This window comes from Dendropsophus ebraccatus, chromosome 3 (assembly GCF_027789765.1).
Source record: "Dendropsophus ebraccatus isolate aDenEbr1 chromosome 3, aDenEbr1.pat, whole genome shotgun sequence".
Lineage (NCBI taxonomy): Eukaryota > Metazoa > Chordata > Amphibia > Anura > Hylidae > Dendropsophus > Dendropsophus ebraccatus.
The window spans coordinates 65305547-65327703 of NC_091456.1; the positions used below are offsets into that span (position 1 = coordinate 65305547).

General features: G+C 41.1%; 1 protein-coding gene across 1 annotated transcript in view; it reads right to left on the reverse strand.

Annotated features, from left to right (window-relative positions):
• Positions 1-22157, reverse strand: part of GLDC (glycine decarboxylase) — a 50894-nt gene that overhangs the window by 10189 nt on the left and 18548 nt on the right. The window contains exons 3-16 of the mRNA XM_069961943.1: positions 16578-16713; positions 13729-13893; positions 13539-13616; positions 10700-10847; positions 8423-8619; positions 7409-7505; positions 6797-6902; positions 6087-6226; positions 5235-5315; positions 3071-3168; positions 2866-2992; positions 1606-1748; positions 1432-1507; positions 1206-1331 (exon numbers count right to left, since the gene is read on the reverse strand). Coding sequence (XP_069818044.1) covers positions 1206-1331; positions 1432-1507; positions 1606-1748; positions 2866-2992; positions 3071-3168; positions 5235-5315; positions 6087-6226; positions 6797-6902; positions 7409-7505; positions 8423-8619; positions 10700-10847; positions 13539-13616; positions 13729-13893; positions 16578-16713 — 1718 coding nt within the window. The remainder of the gene's footprint in view (positions 1-1205; positions 1332-1431; positions 1508-1605; positions 1749-2865; positions 2993-3070; positions 3169-5234; positions 5316-6086; positions 6227-6796; positions 6903-7408; positions 7506-8422; positions 8620-10699; positions 10848-13538; positions 13617-13728; positions 13894-16577; positions 16714-22157) is intronic.

Consider the following 22157-nt stretch of genomic DNA (forward strand, 5'->3'; position numbering starts at 1 on the left):
CCATCCAGTCTCACTGACATCAGAGTGTCTTGGAGACTGAATATGTCAGTGTGGGCACTGTACTGCAAAGCACATCAGAAGACTTCAACAGAGACCAGTGGGTTGAGAAACAGTCAGCAGAGTAGGATGGTATATACTGCAAGTTTAGGTGGTTGACTGTCTATTATGCTGAAGCCAGGAAAACTACTTTGAGAGACATACACAGAGCAATAACATGAATGTACAGTCAGATATTAGCAGCAACAAGGGTGTTTAAGGGGGAACTAACAGGTTAGACAACCTGCACGCCCCCCCCCCCATAGGGCTGGTGACGCTGAGAAGGAAGGAGTCTCTTACCTTAGTCGCTTAGTTGCTTAGTTGGGGTAAACTCCTCTCCAGAGTACTGCTGCGTCCATTGATCATTAGAAGGGGAGAACTGGATGAAGCAGCTGTGCTCCTAATAGTACTCCGGAGCGAAGTTTACCCCAACAAACAGCATGGGAACGGCACAGAGGTGGAAGGTAAGGGTGTCTTTACACAGAGCGATTTATCTGACAGATTTTTGAAGCCAAAGCCAGGAACAGACTATATGCAGAGAACAGTTCATAAAGGAAAGACTGAGATTTCTCCCATTTTCATATACATTCCTGGCTTTGGCTTCAAAAATCTGTCAGATAAATTTTTCTGTTTAAAGGCACTCTAAGACACATTCCTTCCTCCTCAGTTTCCCTCCCCGTGCTATAAGGGGGCTATCAGGTGTGATTTGTCTAACCTGCTGATCATTCCCCTTTAAAATAAAGGGGTAGAGAGGCTGTAATTAAAGAAAGTGTTGTGACTAGAGATGAGCGCATATACAGTAATAACCAAGCAAATCACTTCGTTAGCCCAGCAGTCGGCTTATCAGCCAGCTGCCTTTTAACTGCCACTCCTGGAAAAGCTGGATCCAGTACTGGGAAACAATCCAGCATTACTGTATATTCACTCATCTCTAGGTGTGACCTTAAACATTTCTAGGGAGATTTATCAAACATGGTGTAAAGTGAAACTGGCTCAGTTGCCCCTAGCAACCAATCAGATTCCACCTTTCATTTTCCAAACAGTCTGTGAGGAATGAAAGGTGGAATCTGATTGGTTGCTAGGGGCAACTGAGCCAGTTTCACTTTACACCATGTTTGATAAATCTCCTCCATCTCTAAATCCAATTAAAAAAAAAATCAAGACCTTACCATAGCTTTGAGATTTACTATATCAATGCTTCCATCTTTGTCCACTTCTACTGGCTGTATTTTCATTCCTGCCATTTGAGCGCTTGCAGGATTGGTTCCATGAGCAGATTTGGGGATTAGACAGACCTACCACAGCAGAGTGCAGAATATATTAAAAACTATGGCATTACAACGTAAATCAAGGCAAGAATACACAAAAATTGTCAGAGCGCTTCAGATTACTAACCGTGCGATGAGGTTCACCCTTTGCATTCAAATAGGCCTTGATAGCAGCCAGTCCAGCATATTCACCCTGTGCTCCACTGATAATACATACAAAAAAAAAAAAAAAAACCATACACCATGATTATAGGAGATTTAATGCCAGTTTATTTAGATGTTAAAATGTAATGATTCTTACCTGTTTGGTTGAAATGAGATTTTGTCATATCCAGTTATCTCACACAAGTCCTTCTCAAGCTCCTTGAACAACTGCTGATAACCCTGGGCCTGGTCGAGGGGTACAAACGGATGGATGTTGGCAAATTCAGACCATGTAATTGGCTGCAAAGAATAAGGAAAAATAAAGTTTTCAAAACAGACTTACAAAAAGGCACAAACCTGTACGCTAGTCAGAATCGGACAAAACCGGTTACATTGTCACTAGACTGTAAATAATGTTAACCTCAAGGAAGCTGCGGATTCATTCATGCCTGCAAATGATTCAGCAGATGTGACTTTCTCTTGGGATGAAATTTACCATGAGATACACTAAATATTTCAGCAGTGTGGATCTTTGAATATTTTATGGACACAAGTTTAGATTTTGCCCAGTGTATATACATCTAACAGATTCTTTGTTTAAAGCAAATGTGAAGAGTGTGGAGGACTTTAGAAATTAACATTTTAAAACCAACAAATTAAACAAACAAAACACGGGGCTGTCGTAATGAGAAACCATAGCAGTTACGGACGGGCAAAATAAACGCAGCTAAAAAGGTGTTCCATGTGTAGGAAAATCTTTTGCACATTGGAAAAGGATACAGTCCAAAAAATGTCAATCCATAGAACATGCTCTAGATTTTGAAATATTCAGCTGCCTGCCATGTTTTAGCTTATCCACTTAAAGGGTACCTACATCATTCCGCTCACAGGGCAGGATACCTTGTCAAAACTTAGGCAGGTAGGCAGTCCCCTTTCTAAAGCAAGCAGTCAAAAGAACTGTCGGAAACACCATAGAGTGTATTGTAATACACTTAAGGCCCTATTACACAAAGCAATTATCGGCCATATTTGGCAGATAATCTCTTAGTGTAATAGAAGACAATGATCAGGATAGCAGCGATCTGCTGCCATCGCTCCATGTAATAGGAGCAGTGGTGGCAGACCGCTGCTATCTTCTATGGGCTGCCCAGACAATCTAGCAATCAAACGCACTCACCTTTCACCCCCACAGAACAACATTATATTCTATATAACTGCAACTTTTAATATAATACTGCAAAGTGCTAGAGTACCCATTTAAGGTTGAACCAGGACTGAGAAAATTCCTAGTGTTTATCTGCCGTAAGGTACATGGACATTAGCAGCATACTTGAATGATTTACTTTTGATTTGCCTGTTTCATCACTTTTGTAAAAAAAATAAAATAAAAAATTCCTGCCGTTTCCCATTAACTTACGGTAAGTTCAGAAGAACTGTTGAGTTTCATTGTGCAGGAGCCCAGAGGAATCATACTATGTACGAGTGAAATATCTTTATTTTCCAAACGCTTCATGTAGCGAACAATATTGGTCTCTGAATGGTAGCTGAAAACAAGATAAAGTGTTAGCATATGACCCATGCATTTCCATGTAGATCTAGGTTTGTTCTGTATAGTGCCTCACCTATTAAACACTGGGTGTGTAAGAAATTTGCTTGTCCTTTTAAAAGCAGTGACTAAAATTCCCTTGTTCTCCTCTCCCATGCTTTCGGCAACCAGCTCCTGGAAACAAGAAAGGGGGAAAGAAAACCCATGGACAGTGGTCCCACAACATACAGTATTAATTCTTTCTGGGATGGCCCCAAAATGAAGTGATCTTCAGGGCCTGAGGGAATGACAGCATTAGTCCTGAACTCCACCATCTATTAGCGTCATTGGTGGTGACTAGACTGGTGGTCACACGCGTATACTACTGTTCCATTTACATGGGGTACTTGGGGGACTGCTGTTCTCTTCACGATTATTGACCACTGGTTAGGGTTCTTTTAATAACACAGATTGTGACAGATATCTGTGTGTAAAAGGACCCTAAGGCTGCATTCCCTCGTTCTGTGTTCCTCACGGAACACGGACGTGGAATGCCTGTAACGGACACTCCCCCGCCCGGGCAGCATCTGTGATAAGATGCTGGGAGCGGGGGAACTGTACAGATATGCACCGCACCGTAATGACAGAGCCGCACGGCTGCTTCCCTGGTCCCTGTTACCTACCCTCAGCTATAAACATGCCACATGGTGGGGTGTAGGGTTCCTCCATTCCAACGCTCTTCCCCTTCCCCCAATAAATTTTAATTTACTTACTTTCTTTTTTCATTTTATTTATTAATCTTATTTTTTGTCCCCCCTGCCTTCCCCCTCCTTCCCTATATCCTCTTGTCCTGCTCTGCTACACTAGTCTTTCATTACTACCTAATCTGTTTTTCCTGACATACAGTTGTCAGGGCTATGGGTGACACATAAAACAACTGAGACTTAGTTTGGAGTTACAGTTCCTACTGTTTTATATGCTATACACTATGTTTTTCATGTCATAGTCAGCCATGTTTGGTTGTTATATGGTATTGTACAAGATGCTCATTATTCTGACTTTGCGCAGTCACCATTTTCATTTCCTCTCTGCTTCTTTCAATAAAAACATTTAATGTAAAAAAAAAATAAAATCTGTCAGATAGATTTCTGTATAAAAGGTTATTAGTCAACCACACAAGGGCAGGAACTAAGGCTATGTTCACACATGCATTCACACTGCATTTTTTTTGTATGCATTATTTGCAGTAATCATTTAATTGCCGCTCAGACGTCCTTCATTGCGTTAACGCAATGAAACTGACATATGCGAACATACTCTAAGAGTACATAGCAATTAGCTGGATATATTTTATCCAATTTCTGAGCACCTTTAAAATGTAGCCAACTCCCACCAGGTACCAGAGAGATTGCTTACTTCAGAAGCTGCCCAATGGAGCCTACTGCAGTTTCCACCAGCAGGACAGCCAACTTCAGTACCCACCGGTGCACAGACATCAGAGAAGGAAATGTAAGGGCTCTATGACACCAAATTACCGGCCAATAATCGCTTGGTGTAATAGCTCAGGTTAAAAGGCAATGATCAGCCGACATGCACAATGTCAGCTGATCATTGCCTTTCAGTACTTTCTATTAAAACGATAAGGATAGCGATGGTCTGCTGCCCATCACTGTGTAATCGGAGCAGTAGCATCAAGTTGGCGCTCTCTTTGTGCAGTCCAGACAAGATAAGGATGGTCCGGGCAGCCCCTCAGTTTGCTGACTGTGCGTGGGGAAAGAGGAGGAGGCGAGCACTGACCTGACAGGTCGGCGGCCGCTTCCTCATCAATACAGCCCTTAGTTGATGCTGTATTAAACTTAAAATAGCCTATGAGAGGCCACTGAAAGTTGAATACATTGTACCTTTTTCACATAGGGATCCCCGACAACACAAAGAATAGCCATTTGAATTAAGACTACAAGATTAAGATTGGTACATCAGACCAAGGTAGACACTTATTTCTGCTCACCTAGCTTTAAGTAAACCTGCTCCACATTGTAAGACCGGTTCAATTTGTGTGTGATGTATAGAGTCACTGGGTCTGGCAGGAATCTTGACTGTGGCTAGCAAAACTGAACCAAACTTTCAAGTCACATGTTGCGCTTCATAGACTTAAATGGAGCCAGTCAGATTGGGGAGTAAGACTTCATGATAGATCTCTCCCATTGGCATGCCAAAAGTCTTTTCAAATGACAAACATTAAGATAACTTAATTTACTTACTGCTGAGGATTCGCATCCAAACACCCACAACAGGTCATCCAGATCTTTCTCCTTTACAGTTTCGTCAATAGATACTCCAAGCTGCCAAAATAAATATTTTTATCATGGTCTCGAACTCAATGATTTCATGCAAATAATCATCCTTTGTCTTCATACAGAGGTTGATAACCCATCATAGCAGTGTCCTACTAAGAGCTATATTACGCGGCCTGATCACCAATGTAAACAAGCGCAGATTTGCTAGATCAGCTTGATTCGCAGATTATCGTTCTGTGCAATAGGGTCATAACGCAGAAGCTGCAGCAGGCTATGTGTGTACTATTGCGTGCCCCAACAGTGACCTTCTATATCACTGTGTGACCCCTCTCTATATCACTATGTGTGACCCCCTGTATATCACAGGGATCTGGCATTGTTAGCAGTGTTTCTTGCTAAGTATGGCGAATATTTAGTTAGAAACATAGAAGACTGTCAGCAGGAAAAGACCACCTGCTCCATCTAGTCTAGTTCTGAGTTGTTCAGGACATGGAGGCTGGAGACTGGCTGCATCCACTACACACAGGAGAAGCTGCTTTATATACAGTATTCCTTTATTCCCTCAGAAGTCGCCCCAGGATCATGTAGGACATTAGGGAGAAGCTGCTGAGCCAGTGTGATAACTCCCCTGGTATATGACTGGCCATTTATGAAGGAGCAGGAGTCTGAGTCGGACCTGAAAAATTCAGGAGTCTGAGCTGCGGCTTACCGACTCCACAGCCCTGAATATAAGTCACAGTAGGACTACACACAAAAATACTGACATGTAGTACATCTACTCATTTCAACCCTTTTACACCCCCCAAAACTACTTACTGAACCATCGCTGTATAAACGGAGGTTAATTTGTCGTTGTGCAGCTCGATCTAGAACTTCTTTCAGTGGACAGCCACACTGAATCTTAACTGTATCAAAGAATAGCTCATTGTGTAACCGATGTCCTGCTCTCTTCAGACCTGAACAATTGGAAATGGGGTTAGAACTTCAATTACTAAAACTGACTAATTACTAAAAATCTGACTGCAGAAACATGAAACTTTAAAAGTTATTAAATAGAACACAGTTAGGTTATTGTTTAAAATATATAAAACTTCTAAGCCATGGGACAATACAGAGATTATTCTATCCATGCTAAAATTAAAACTAAAATAAAGCCGGCGCTGGCACAACTAGTGAGGGCGAATACTTCATCGGGGGGCACGACTGCTTTGGTCAGCACATACATGGCATTACATACAGGGGGTGCTCAGCTTCAAAAAGTCCAGTAAAACATGAATCCACAAAGGAAGGAAGCGGTATTTTGGCTCACCATATGAGTGGTAGAGGAGCAACAGCCATTTGGCAAACTTTGCGGAACACTCCTGCAAGACCCTGTAATACTTTGTATAGACGGGTGAGTGCAGCTAGCCTTCTCTTTCTGGATTCATGCTGAAAATAAACTAGTAATCTCACCCCCCGCCACCCCAAAAAAAATAAAATAATAATATAATATAATATATATATTTATTTTTTTTTAACAAAATTACCTTCAGCAAGTATGAGAGTAGCATTGTGAACTCTACGTGCAATATGCTTGAGGCCATTTGGACCATGATAAACACAAAACATTGCGGCCATATTTGCTAGCAGAGCCTATAAAGATATTAAAAGGTGAGTAAGCATTTAAAATATATCAAAAAACAGAACATAATTCCATCCGTAGGTAATCCAAAAAAAAGGACCCTTGGCATCACCTAAAAACCATCAGCAGTCCTCATTCAAGTTCGACAATAGTGGCTAGCAAATTTTTAATGTAGAACCTCATAGGCCTACTGGATGCTAATGAATGGGGGAAGAAAAAAATCACTAAGCAAAAAAATAAAATGTAAAAAACACAACACATTGAATCTTAAGAGTGAGATATGAGAGTTCCCACCTTAAGACCTTGCCAAGTATAGTTTGAGAACTGTTTTTCACTTTGAGCAGCCTCCAAGATATGAGGTTTAACAGAAAGGTGTTTTATTCCTATAAGGTCACTACCAACTATATTGCACATGTTGGCTTGTCAAAATTATAATCATGATGAATGGTTATTGGTAAAAACGGAATAGTCTAATAAAATACAAATGATGCAGCATCCTAGGTACTAAGAACATTACCTGAGCAGTACATATGTTACTTGTAGCTTTATCCCTTCTGATGTGTTGTTCTCTGGTTTGTAGAGCAAGGCGATAAACCTCCTTTCCAGCAGCATCTCTGAAAAAAAGTTCCAAAAGGTAAAATGTAGTTTTTTTTCATAGAAAGCATATGATAAGTGTAGGCACATGTGATAGGTCATTATTGCTGGAAAAGCAAGAAGTCTGAGGAACAAGCAAGAAGTCTGAGGAACAAGCAACAACAGACGGGCACAGAAAGGGGTTGGAGCGGAGGCTGCAGGGGACCAGAGCAGGGAGCTTGCAATCTATATTAATCAATTTCAAATACTATAGCACAATAGCTTCTAAAACACTACACACCTCACTAGTATCTGCAAGCCATTCAAATAGATTTTTTAAATTTATCATCAGTGCAGGGCTATCAATGACTACAGGAGTTTGTGCAGCCCTTCATGTAAAGGGAATGAATCAGAAGATGACCCATTCTTCAAATCAATCTTTTATATTAAACATTTTTTCTGAATTTTTAGTGGTGTTTTCCCCCCAATTTTCCATTTTACCATCTATACTCTAAAATAATCCTGAGATCCTGTAGTTTCATTTTCACCACAAGGTCTAAAAGTTGAGACTTCCTGTTCCCTCTGTGGTGATAAGAGGAGGCTGCTGGAAAGTGATTTGTACAGCATTACAGGCACAGGTCACAGCATAAAACAAGAGCAGTTCCCTGTGGAAAGACCTCTTCAAAAGGTCACAGGGTATGCTCAGAAAGGTTTCACGTTCATCTCAAGGGGACAGGTCCTCTCTATTGCAGCCTATAGCCATGAGGCTTACTGCAAAGCAGATCAATAAATGCTGTTACTGTGCTCCTGCAAGGTGGAAGCCCCCATAACATACCAAAAATGGCCAAAATTTCTAACCCTAGACTGAATGAGTAGATGGCTCACATGTTGCTTCAATGAACAGTTATTAGTTATTGCAGACTTTCATATCAGTTTATTTTGCTTGCACACCACATACCTAGTCACCCCGACCATTCTGCCAGGCATCATACGGACCAGGCTTTCTTTCACAGCAAAGAAGGCTGCATGTGGTCCCCCATAGCACAATGGTACACCAAATCTCTGCGAGCTGCCAAGAGCGATGTCTACTCCAAACTCACCAGGTGGCCTCAAGATACATAGCGCCAAGAGGTCAGTTGCACAGCATGCTAGGGTCTGACATGAAAACAGATAATCAGTAGCCATACAGTTTATTTGCATAGAGAATTTTTTTAGAAAGTATGTCAACATATATATATATATTTTTTGGCTATAATTTGGAAGGCAAAGGACAAAATGTGCTGTAGAAATATGCAGTCGTATGTAGCGGATCATCTCAAGCTGTCTCACATTGCCAGTTTATTCAGTTACATCCCAACTATGTGTCAGGACAGACAGGGTGGGTATAATGCCTACAGTATGTAGGCAGTTGAGCACAATGCTGCCTCCTGCTGGTCTTAAAATTAGATCTGTGAAGAGTCAGTCAGCTGGAGTAGGGTAAAGTGTAAAAGGGTCAGTTTCTGGCTTCTCTCTCTCTCTTCCTGCAACTTCGCTAAGCCAATCCTATGCAGTGCCCTGGCTGCTGCTCTACACAGGCTTCATTGACCAGTTCCTACAAGTTTGCGACAGTATATATGTATATTTCACATGTACATAAAAGTGTCCTTAAGATGTGCAGTCTGTTTTTGATAATTTATAAAAAGTATAATCACAACTGCCCCAAGTTATTATAAGACTTCACTCAACTTAATCATTTCTGAACAGAAGTGGAGGCATACTTCCTTTATGGAGTCTACACCTAAGCAAGGTGTATGCAGCATGTTCCAATACATTTTTATTGTTTGATAATGAAGGGCACAGAGCCAGGCACACTTTAAAGGGACATACCTTAACAAGATGTCCTTTAACCAGGGGTGTAGCTAAAGGCTTGTGGGCCTTGGTGCACAATTTAATTTAAGCTTAGTTCTGCAACCTGGAGAGCAATGCCCAGTTTGCAGTTTATTAGGACTAAGACTAGCACAGAATTTATGAGAAAAATTGCTCCGGAATAGTTATTTCCTGGTCAATGTCAGTATTTACAAAGAGACATTTCAGGAATGATGGGCCCTCTTTAAAGTGAATGTACCAGCAGATTTGAAAAAGACCTCTGTACAACCTGATCAGCACCACTACCTTTTAATAAATATGCAAATTTACTAGTGTGGTACATTGAAGGCAGGCCCAGCCGCCCCAGTGCACAGATTCCGCCTCTCCTCGCTGAGGCTCCTTTGTACTGAAATCTGTTTCTGGCCTGGCTCTGCAAGATCCTACAGCATAACTGAAGAGCATGTGTGAGCCTGCACAGTACACAATGAAGGTGATGCAGCTGCGTGGGATCTCAAAGCCGGGCCAGAAACAAATGTTAATGAGGATAAGAAGTGACACATTTGCATATCTAGAAAACGTCAGATTTCTCAGGAAACACATGGCCAAAAGAACCCAAGGGCATCACTAGAATCAGCATTGTGGCACCACACTAGTGCCGGCAGGTTGTTCTGATGTTTTTTCCTATGTCTGCTCGTACATTCCCTTTAAAACAGTAAGAAAAAGAAGATGCCAGTGGACTGCACAGGAGCCAGGAAAGTATGAGTGCATTTTTAAATTTAGAGTTACAGAGAGGGGAATACAACCTACTGGAGGCCTACCTCCACAAAGAGGTCCAATTACTTTATGGATTCACAGAGGGGACTACTATATGGGAAGAGTGGCCCAATAATACATGTGCTGGAGCAAGTGCACTGTCATCATTTGTAGTCTGCAAAGTCTGTGTAGAACTGGTATGTATATATGGGGACAGTGTAGTGGAAAATTGGTCTTCATATAGTATATGATTTTATTAGGGAATCTTCCAGGTCCATAAGCTGTACAGAGCTGCATACACAAGTAGATTTAAAACAAATAATGCCTTTGTCTTTGCTGAAGGCCATTTGCAAAGTAATAAAACTGCATTTTTCCTTGGAAGTGCCATAGAAGTGATGCAGAACCACCACATTCATGCGGGCATCCTCCTCCTCTCCCTCTCTTGACTGATGTACAGGGCTGGAACCCCACAATTTATGCCCTATCCGCTGCTATAGGTGCTATCCCAAGTGACACCTAAGATGACTGCAACAGATGACAGCAGAAGAGAAGTTTCCCAGACATGTTTACTTGTATCAAGCCAGATCATTAAATATTGCCATGAATTTAATTGGGAAAAAGGTCTTGTTTCCCTTACCCCGTTTTGGTGAGCCCTATCAACCAGTTGAGTAAAGTCTTCTATCTTCCCATCAGTGTCTGGATACTGAAACAATACACCACTGATATCTTTTCCACTAAAGTCCATCTCATGTGGCAACATGAGCTCTGTAGTGACACCAATATAGCTGAAACAGAACAAAAATGTTAAGTATGGACAAGTAAAACTGGCAGAAGTAATAACACTAAAACTCCTCCGACACCAGCCTAACTCTCACGAAACAAAACAGCCAAAACCATCACACCCGACCCTCTCTACAGACATAAGGTGTATGGACTCTTTTCTGATCACTGTTATAAGCAACATGAGTGCAGTGTCCCAGAGCAGGTGTGGTATTTGGCGTTTCCTGCCCACCTGTAATTCTCTACACTCTAAAACATATTTTCTTTTACCTGTATTTACACTTGTGCCTGTAGTATTTGTTTATTTCCACTAGACGTCACTGTTAGGTAAATAGTATGCACAGCTGTGAGGAAAGGGTTAACAGCCAACTGGCAGTTGTTTATAAGGCAACAGTTACTGTCCAATCCCTGAGATAGGTGCCTCAGGCAATCTGGCCAATCCCTACACAGTATTAGGCCCTTACAGTGTGTATCCAGCCAGTCAGGGATGAGGTTATTTCCCTGAGGGACAGAGAAGAGATTATTTCTCAGGAGGGACATGGATGGATTCCCCTGAGGTAAATCAGTGGCGAGGAGTTGGTTATTATTTCCTATGAGAGGAGGACTACACCACACAGAGATCCTGTGCAGGACTATGAGAGAAAGTATTTTACATTTTCTACATCCACTTCAGCTCATCCATGTCTAGCTAACAAGCCACAGAGGAGGATGAGGAAATACAGACTAAAGGGATACCCTATCTACACTGAGCAGCCATCTTCTCTCCTGATAACTGAGACAGGAGCACAAGACAGTGATTAGACAAAAGCGGTAAGCTGACAGACTACACTGCACTCTGCTAGGTTCCTTAGGGGTCCCCCCAACGGCTAGCTATACCCACCAGGTGGGGTCTACGTCCCTGCTCTAGGTTACAAGATACCCATAGACAGCCAAAGGTGGAAGAATCATACCCATGGGCGTAGACATTCTCTCAAAGCCCCTCAGTTGAGTACCTCAGGGTCTAGGTAGGTCCCTACAAGTCCAAAGTAACCCTCAGTCCTCACCTCTCCTCTGATAAAGCCAGTCAAACCACAAGATTAAAAGACTATCCTATTAAAGAAAAACTATTTCCAGTATTATTCCTCCAGCGAGAAGCGGTGTATACAGATACCCAGTTCAAGGCATTGGACTACAAAGTTATAACACACACACATATACATATATATACACACACTCACCGGCCACTTTATTAGGTACACCTGTCCACACATGGCGGCAACTCAGTGCATTTAGGCATGTAGACATGGTCAAGACAATCTCCTGCAGTTCAAACCGACCATCAGTATGGGGAAGAAAGGTGATTTGAGTGCCTTTGAACGTGGCATGGTTGTTGGTGCCAGAAGGGCTGGTCTGAGTATTTCAGAAACTGCTGATCTACTGGGATTTTCACGCACAACCATCTCTAGGGTTTACAGAGAATGGTCCGAAAAAGAAAAAACATCCAGTGAGCGGCAGTTCTGTGGGCGGAAATGCCTTGTTGATGCCAGAGGTCAGAGGAGAATGGGCAGACTGGTTCGAGCTGATAGAAAGGCAACAGTGACTCAAATAGCCAACCGTTACAACCAAGGTAGGCAGAAGAGCATCTCTGAACGCACAGTAGGTCGAACTTTGAGGCAGATGGGCTACAGCAGCAGAAGACCACATCGGGTGCCACTCCTTTCAGCTAAGAACAGGAAACTGAGGCTACAATTTGCACAAGCTCATCGAAATTGGACAGTAGAAGATTGGAAAAACGTTGCCTGGTCTGAGTCTCGATTTCTGCTGCTATATTCGGATGGTAGGTTCAGAATTTGGCGTCAACAACATGAAAGCATGGATCCATCCTGCCTTGTATCAACGGTTCAGGCTGGTGGTGGTGGTGTCATGGTGTAGGGAATATTTTCTTGGCACTCTTTGGGCCCCTTGGTACCAATTGAGCATCGTTGCAACACCACAGCCTACCTGAGTATTGTTGCTGACCATGTCCATCCCTTTATGACCACAATGTACCCAACATCTGATGGCTTCTTTCAGCAGGATAATGCGCCATGTCATAAAGCTAGAATCATCTCAGACTGGTTTCTTGAACATGACAATGAGTTCACTGTACACAAATGGCCTCCACAGTCACCAGATCTCAATCCAATAGAGCATCTTTGGGATGTGGTGGAACGGGAGATTCGCATCATGGATGTGCAGCCGACAAATCTGCGGCAACTGTGTGATGCCATCATGTCAATATGGACCAAAATCTCTGAGGAATGCTTCCAGCACCTTGTTGAATCTATGCCACGAAGAATTGAGGTAGTTCTGAAGGCAAAAGGGGGTCCAACCCGTTATTAGCATGGTGTACCTAATAAAGTGGCCGGTGAGTGTGTGTGTATAATATATATGTCTGCATTGTACTTCTATGCGAGCGAAGGATTATAGTAAAGACTGTTTTCTTGTTAAACTTCAAAACTGACTGACACCTACATCCATATTTATTTTAAGTGTTTTGTTGGTGTGTACACAGGGGTGGGCATGTACCACTCCTGGCCACCGTGACAAGTGCCTCAGGAGCACCACCATCAAGCCCAGCTACGCACCCCCTGGTCACCACATGAGCATGTCCAAACTTGACTCCATAGAACCTATAAAAGCAGTGTTCGTTTGGTGGACACTACAACCATACTTACTTGGCTCTTGTCTGCACCACAGCTATGGTCTGTGGATGGCATCTGCTATCAACATAGAATTTTCTTCTCTTGTTATGCCTAGCCAAAGATGGGAGAAGGAGAGGGAACAAAAATAAAATAAACTAACAATACATTGTTAACTGGTGCTAAAAGATGTCCATAACCACACATACATAATGAAGCTCCTGACCTGTGGCATAGTTGCATTGCTTCAGCTGCAGCCGTTCCTTCATCCAGGAGCGATGCATTTGCCACATCCATCCCAGTGATATCGCATACCATGGTCTGATAATTTAGCAAGCTCTCAAGTCTGCCTTGGGACACCTCTGGTTGATACGGAGTATATTGTGTTACCCTGTGAGGGTTGGTAAAAGTTAAAATAAAATCAGTAACTTAAGAGTTCATTCTCTAAAATGTTTAATAAAAAAAAAAAAAAAAACAAAAAAAAAAACACACAGACAGAACCTAGTCTAGACTGTTTACACGTTGCGTAGAACATTAGGTTTTAGACGGTGATCGCTGTTGCGTTGAGAGGCCGTGTTTTTTTTTAACATAAGGTTCACATTCCTTTTATTCTTGCTCATTAACATCAATAAAACCCTTGGTTAGGGTCAGACGACAACATGTTTACGTACAGGCTGCACTGGTTCCCTATTTTGCAACATTGCGAAATGTAACTAGTCCTAACCTATCTTGTCAAGCTGAATCAGGTCTTGATTTATAAGGGGGCAAGACTGAAACTGAACTAAAACAAAGCAGTGAATATTTTGATCCTCAAAGCTATTGTCATTCGTTTTCTTCTCACGTTGCTGGAATTTGTTGTCTCAGTTTCCAAGGAGACCGGATTCCAAGTGGCATTTTTGGAGTGGCTACCAACTCAGCCTCGGCTCTCAATTTTAACACTTTGTCAACATGCTTTGGTGGTTTAAGGTCCTGTAACTTGTATTAATAAATTGAAGGATAAAGCAAGGGGGGGGGGGGGGGGGGGGGGGGGGACAAAAAAAAAAATAAAACAAAATTCAGCCGTTTAATCCTCTTTCTAGTACATTCCCGAGCAGATTAAAAATTACGCAAAAAGCTAAAAACCAGTTTACAAAGTTCACTTCAAAGCAAATTCTTAGTTTTACCACATATGTTATTGTATAAATGTCTGCATCTAAATCAGCATTGCTCAATGAAAACACAATGTTCATTTGAGTCATCTGTATAAGTGAACTCCCCTGTTGGAACATTGGAGGGAACAGTCACATTTACACAGAACAAGACCAATATCTACTATTTGCAGTTACTGGGAGTTTAGCATCCACTTAATCCTAGTCATGAGGCAGCCTGAAGTTCTTAAAATAGGCATTGTACTTTTCACAATCCTGAGGATTTCAGGGAACCGTGCCATTAGAGATGGAACCCGCTGAGGGGAAAACTGGTGAAAAACACCCTATGCAAGTCATTAAGGTCCCCAGACAGTAAAAGGTGTATGGGGGGCCCCCAGGTTGTCTCACAGACTAGGTTAGTGAAGACAGGGGTCAAACATGATTGGGGGGGGGGGGAAAATCACTGTCCAATACCTTTTTTTCCTCCAAGAGATAAGCCATAGCCAGCAGTCTATGGGAATGGGAGGAGTAAGCCACAGCTAGAGAGCACAGGATCTCTGGGCTCAATGCTCCCGTGTATGTGGAGGACAAGGTGAGAACGGAGGCAATAACCGACGGGTGAATGATCATTTGGCCATTAGTTACGGAAAGTATATGGCCTCCTTTAGAAATACTGCTGCTCATGTATACACACTTATTCTTAATAGTCTTGTGGAAATAGGAATACTTAAAACAGGGTATTCCCATCTCTTATTTTAGTTAGACTTGTAGGGCTTGTCAAGTTATTTTTTTGCCAATAAATTCAGTTAGCAAGCTTTCCTTTAACTTATATACCTGCTATACACATACACACTATTGCTATACATCCTAGTACATCCATAGTATCCTAGCCAATAGTTGAAGGAAAGTCTGAATAAATCAGGAGGAGGCAAGTTTGCTAAATGAAGGTATTCGCAAATATATTAAAATTCACGAGTCCTACCAGTGTAACTATATGAGTTGAGATGGGCATACCCTTTAAGTTTAGCATATGCAGCTCCCTCTTTAACCTGCTGTAGCTATGTGCTAGCTTGAGCAAGGCTCTTTTGTAGCAGCTTCATTAAAGCACAGTTAGGGGCAAAGCCTCTGTCTATTTGGATGAATACAGATCAGAGTAATCAGCAGAAAGGTTATTCAGTGCAGCACTGTGAATGCTGCTCTGAATTACAATCCAGATGAGAAACTCAGGAGAGGGCATGAGCTGGAGCAGTCAGATAAGTGTATGACAGATTTCACCGTGGCCGAGACTCTCTACTTAGCAATGTAATACACAAGTTACATTCTATAGGCTATATAGTAGTCAGGGAATTTGGAGATTTTCCCCATTAGTTACAGACACACACACCCCAACTATCAATACCAAAACTTGCAGCTCTTATAACAGACACGCTCCAGATTATCAGAAAATTATTTCTGCAGTATACTTAGAAGATTGGGTTCACACTACATTTTTTTCTTCATCCTCTCTTTATTAGTTTAAAAAAACAAAAAAACTGTGTGTGTGTGTGTGTGTGTGTGTGTGTAAAACGTTTCCATTGACTTCCATTAAGAAGGAAAAAAGAAAAAAAAAAAACCAACCTGCATTTTGACCCTTAAGATTTACATAAAAAAAATAGGGATTCTTTTAGATATGGAAATCAATGAAAAAACAAATGCACACAAATACATCCATTTTACCATTTGCAAAAAAGAATGGGAAAAAAAATAAAAATAAAATAGTAGTGTTAACCCAGCCTAAGTCTGCAGTAGCATTCGTATAGTTTCCACATTTACTGCATACACTACAGATATCTGGTGTGATGTGGACTTCTTGTATAAGCTGTCCACAAGGTGTCAGCAGAGTCAATACAGAACAAAGGAAGCTTTATAAATATGCTTATATGACAAAGAAAATTAGGGACCTACTTACCAGCCTGCATTTTCCAGCAAATTTCTTAAGATGGCTTGAGGCACTGAACAGTTATAGTACCCCATGCCAATATAGGACCTCCAGATCTTGTTTTTTGATGCAATGTTATGTAACGTTTCTAGGATTTCATTTTCACCTGCATTCAAGAGACAAGAGTAGGTCAAGAATTGCTAAAAATACCACATAATATTTCCCTTAATAAAACATTTAGAAGCTATCCCTTTGGCATACACCAGTATTAATAATGTATTTGCATACTATATTTAACTTTCAGATTATGGTCATGCAGTGTACATTATCAGCAGCAGAAAATCTACATCATAATGGGGGAGAAGAAAAACAGCTAATCTTTTATAGATAAATAGGGGAAATGTATCAAGGCTTGTTCAGAGGAACAGTGGAGTATTTGTTCTTAACCCATCCGATTCAGCTTAATTTTTCCCAGAGGCCTTTTAAAGTTAAAGGTGCATATTTACCAGCAAAAAATTTTACCTGAAAATTTACCAACATTTGCAGATTTTGACATCCCAATTGTACTCAGTGGGGGAAAATCCACATTGACCTGACAAAATTGATATTGCACTGGACAATTTCTAAAGCCTGTAGTTAAGATTTTGGAAATTGCAGATTTTCTGCAGATAAATGGCTGTAACCCTAAAGGCCATATTGCACGACCTGATGAGCAGTGTACAAACGTCAATCTGATAAATCGGCACTCACTTACTGAGCCTATTACACGGCTCGACAATCGTGTAGGAAGGGCTGCACGAACCTAGTTAACATTGTTTTTTTTTCTCAGCAGAGATAACGTGACCAGGGATAGATACCATATCTCGCTGGGTGTTCAATGTCATCATGTGTATTATTGCTTTAACATACTGTAGTTTAGACTCTCTTGACCGGTAGTGCCCTTATCTTCAGTGCAAAGTGACAAGTGAAAATATTGCAGACTGCTAAGTGTTTGGAGTCGGTAGGGTCAAGCCGACTACCTACATTGCAAACTAAATAGGTTTGTCTTGCACAATATACAAGTATATATTGGTTTACTTTACTGTACAGTATTTTAGTCACATAGAAATAAATATAACATGGCCTGGACAAGCCTGCACATGGACCAATAAAGTAAGGATGCTTGAAGCTCTTTTACAATTCTGGGGCAGTAGAGAGAAAACACACTAACCCCTTAATGACGGAACCAATTTTCATGTTTTCCCCTCTTCATGTTTAAATTGTCATATTTTTTCCCCTACAGACTGACATTAGCCCTTAGTTTTTGCGCCACTAATTTTTCTTTGTAATGGCAGGCTTAATTTTTGCATAAAATACGCTGCGAAACCAGAAAAAAAAATTGAAATTGAAATCTGAAAAAGCAAACGAACAAAAAAAACAAACAAAAAAAAACGCAATTTTTATTTGGGGGGGGCTTTGTTTCGTCCTATGGTAAAACTGACACGTTATCCATGTTCCTCAAGTCTGTACGATTAAAACTATATGTAACTTGTATAACTTTTATATTTGATGGCTTTTAAAATTAAAATGAAAGCTTTTACAGAAAATAAACGTTCCCTAAAATTGCTCTATGACCATGCTTATAAACGCTTTTATCCTTTGGTCTATGGGGCTGTGTGGTGTGTCTTTTTTGCACCATGATCTGTTCTTTCTATTGGTGTTTTGATTGCGCATGTGACTTTTTGATCGCTTTTTATTACAATTTTTCTGGATTTGATGCGGAAAAAACAAAACAAAAACAATTTTGTACTTTGGCAGGTTTGTGTGTTTATGCGGTTTACCGTGCCAGATCAGTAATGTGATAATTTAATAGTTCGGGCGATTACACGCGCACAGATACCAAACATTTTTTATCTATTTTTTTATTAAATGGGGAAAAGGGGGGGGGGGGGGGGTGACTCAGACTTTTATTAGGGGAGGGTTTTTGTTTTTATTAATAGAAACACTTTAACTTTTACAGTAATTACAGATCCCCATGGGGGACTTTCAATATAACTACACTTCTCTCATAGAGATCAGTGTAGTATGCTCTATACAGCCCTGATCCATGAGATGGGTGCTCTATTAGTCTGGTCTGCAGCAGACCAGATCAATAGAATACCGAGCCGGGATCAGTGTCATTCCGAAGCAGAGTCCCGAGGCAGTAAGAGGAAGTGATCTCCCCTCCATGATTGCATCTCAGGGGGAGACTCCCCCCACTAGACACCAGGGAAAGCCACACAGAAGACTTTTAAATGCAGCTGTCATGTTTGACAGCGGCATGTAACGGTCTTAATTAGCGGGAGCGGCGATCGGCCTTGTCTGCTAATAGCCATGGTCCCCTAGCGACGAGATGGCGTAAATGTGGCGTAAATGTACGTCAATACGCAGGACACCAGGTGGAAGCTTGGGTTTGTGGAACAGCCTGTGAGCTAAATTGTACCGAGTATCCAGGAATAAATCGTATTTTTGGACAGTCAGTTTGTGGAATCCTATCATCATGGGTATCCAGCTTAGAAAGAGGACTACAACCTTGGGATACACAGGTACAGGTGTATTTAACACCGGTTTACTCAGGCACTATTTTTCTTGTTACATTGGACTTAAGGGATTGGTGGAGATCAAACAGCGAGTGCATTGTCTGGAGGCATATAGTGCGATTGACTTCTTTCTATACCAGTAAATGTACGTCATCTGTCGTTAAGGGGTTAAACAAGTAGTCATAAGGCTATCCACCTGGCTACAAATATAACTATGTTGGGTGAGATGGGAATACCCTTTTAAAAGGTAACAGTGCACAAGACTGAAGAAAACAGACAGAACAGAAGTTGAACTATAACAAGTGAATGTTGGGCGATGTTTAAAGGGAAGACCTACTGTTTAAATATTATGTTAAACATTTAACAATTTTGTTGAAGTCTTTTGCTAATTTTCCATTTCTCTATCCATATTATAAAATAATCCTTAAATATTGCTGTTTTTGTTCTCACCACTGGGGATAAAAGCAAGTACACCACCTGTTGTGTCTGTAGTGATAAGAGGAGGCTGCCGTAAAGTGATCTGTACAGTATTGCAGCAGCATGTGACACCAATTAATAGAGGAAACAATAGCAGCTCCCTATGGAGTGACCTGTTCAAAAAGCACAGAACACTTTCAATGTTGCTTTACATTCATCAAGTGGACAGAGTCTGTCTATTGTCATCTATGTCAGTGAGGCTTGCTGTAAAGTATGTCACTAAATGCTGTTAAACAGCTCAGGCAAGATGGCAGCACCCATAATTATGTACAAAGTGTAGTAATAATAAAAAAATACAGTTAGAAAATAGAAACCAACTGGAATACAACAAACAATTTTTAGTATCAGACTTTAATCAGTGATGGAAACTCTAGGTGACATATTTCCTTTAACTTATACTGTCAGCTGACCAATGACAGACAACCTGTAGAACATCAGCAGATTTTTATATTTTTCCTCCCAGCGGTCACTAGTAGTTCAGTGTGTATCTTCTGAATGTTCATACACAGTTGTATCCAATTGCATCTCAATATCTTAATGTTACATCCAGCGATACATCAGCTGTTAATCGCCTGATGTAAAGAACACTAATCAGGAGTCCTTAAATGCCAGAAAGCAATAAAAAAAAATGTTATCTTTATTGTGTCATTTAATTCCATACATGTTACCAGTAGAAGATATGCAGGAGGTATGGACTCCCAATCTAAGTCAAACAGTACAGAGTACACAATTTATTATTTTTTTTTTAAACAGTGTTCTTTATATTCTACTTCATTACTCACACCTGGATTTGGTTTCAAAGTTGGAGTAAAAAAATGCAATTAATGGCAAGTTTACACAGATTTATCTGATCAGATTTTTGAAGCCAAAGCCAGGAATGGCTTAAACCTTTTAAGGACAGGGCCAATTTTCGTTTTTGCATTTTCGGTTTTTCCTCCTTGTGTTTAAAAGGCCAAAGCACTTGCATTTTTCCACCCAGAAACCCACATGAGCCCTTATTTTTTGCGTCACTAATTGTACTTTGCAATGACAGGCTGAATTTTTGCATAAAGTACACTGTGAAACCAGAAAAAAAATTCAAAGTGTGGTGAAATTGAACAAAAAAAACCCATTTCTTTTATTTGGGGGTGGGGTGGGGGGGGGGCTGTGTTTTTACTCCATTCGCCCTGGGGTAAAACTGACTTGTTATGCATGTTCCTCAAGTCGTTTCGATTAAATTGATATAACATGTATAACTTCTCTTTTATCTGATGGCCTGTAAAAAATTCAAACCATTGTTAACAAATATACGTTCCTTAAAATCGCTCTATTCCCAGGCTTATAGCGCTTTTATCCTTTGGTCTATGGGGCTGTATGAGGTGTCATTTTTTGCGCCATGATGTTTACTTTCTATTGGTACCTTGATTGCGCATATACGACTTTTTGATCGCTTTTTATTACATTTTTTCGGGATTTGATGCGACCAAAAATGCGCAATTTTGCACTTTGGGATTTTTTTGCGCTTACGCCGTTTACCATGCGAGATCAGGAATGTGATTAATTAATAGTTCGGGCGATTACGCACGCGGCGATAGCAAACATGTTTGTTTATTTACTTTTATTTAAAACCTGGGAAAAGGGGGGTGATTCAGACTTATTAGGGGAGGGGGCTTTTTACTTATAACACTTTTTTTTTTTTAACACATATACTAGAAGCCCCCCTGGTGGACATCTAGTATATACACTTTGGTCTCTCATTGAGATCTTTGCTGTATACGTATACAGCAAAGATCAAGGAGATCGGCACTCAAGGACGGGGCCATCTTTGAGAGGTCCCCGGCCGGCAGCAGGTACAGAGATCGCTCCTCCGGGACAACGTCCCAGAGGAGCGATCTCACCCACTAGACACCAGGGATAAGCTGCGTCCGGTAATCAGATGCAGCTGTCATGTTTGACAGCTGCATCCGATTACTGTATTAGTGGGCACAGCGATCGGAATATGCCCGCTAATACTCGCGTCCTTAAGAGGTTGTCCAACTTTTTTTTTGGAAAAGGGAATAATTTGTAATCTGTCCATTTCTCTTACCAGTTTCCTCTAACCTTTCCTCATCTTTGTCCTTGGGCGTCCTCTGTTGCTGCTTTTTGAATTTGTGTTTACATGAGGAGCTTCCAGGTCACAGGGGTGAGCAGTGACATCACAGCTCTGCAAGCCTGTAGCCCCACCGCCGCCTCTATGGATCTAGCTCCGGCCACTCTACCCATAGGCAGGAAATGTCTGTATTACTACAAGTGTCTTTTGAGCAGCATGGTGGCTCAGTGGTTGCGAATTATAGTGCTTGTGCAAAAGCACTATATTGTAATGCGTATCCTTCTCCTTCCAGCCATTCTTCTGCGATTAATACAGCCCGAACCGCTTTGCGCACAGACTCTGTTCAAACTGTTTTGAAGCCCTCAGGCTGACAGGAGTGCTATTTTTGGTTTCGATCGGATTTGTTGTTTAAGAAATTTACGTTTAAAGACCCCTAATTTCCCATAGAAAATAATGGCCACACATATGCAAATATCTGAAATATAGCAGCCAACAGAAATTCTAAGG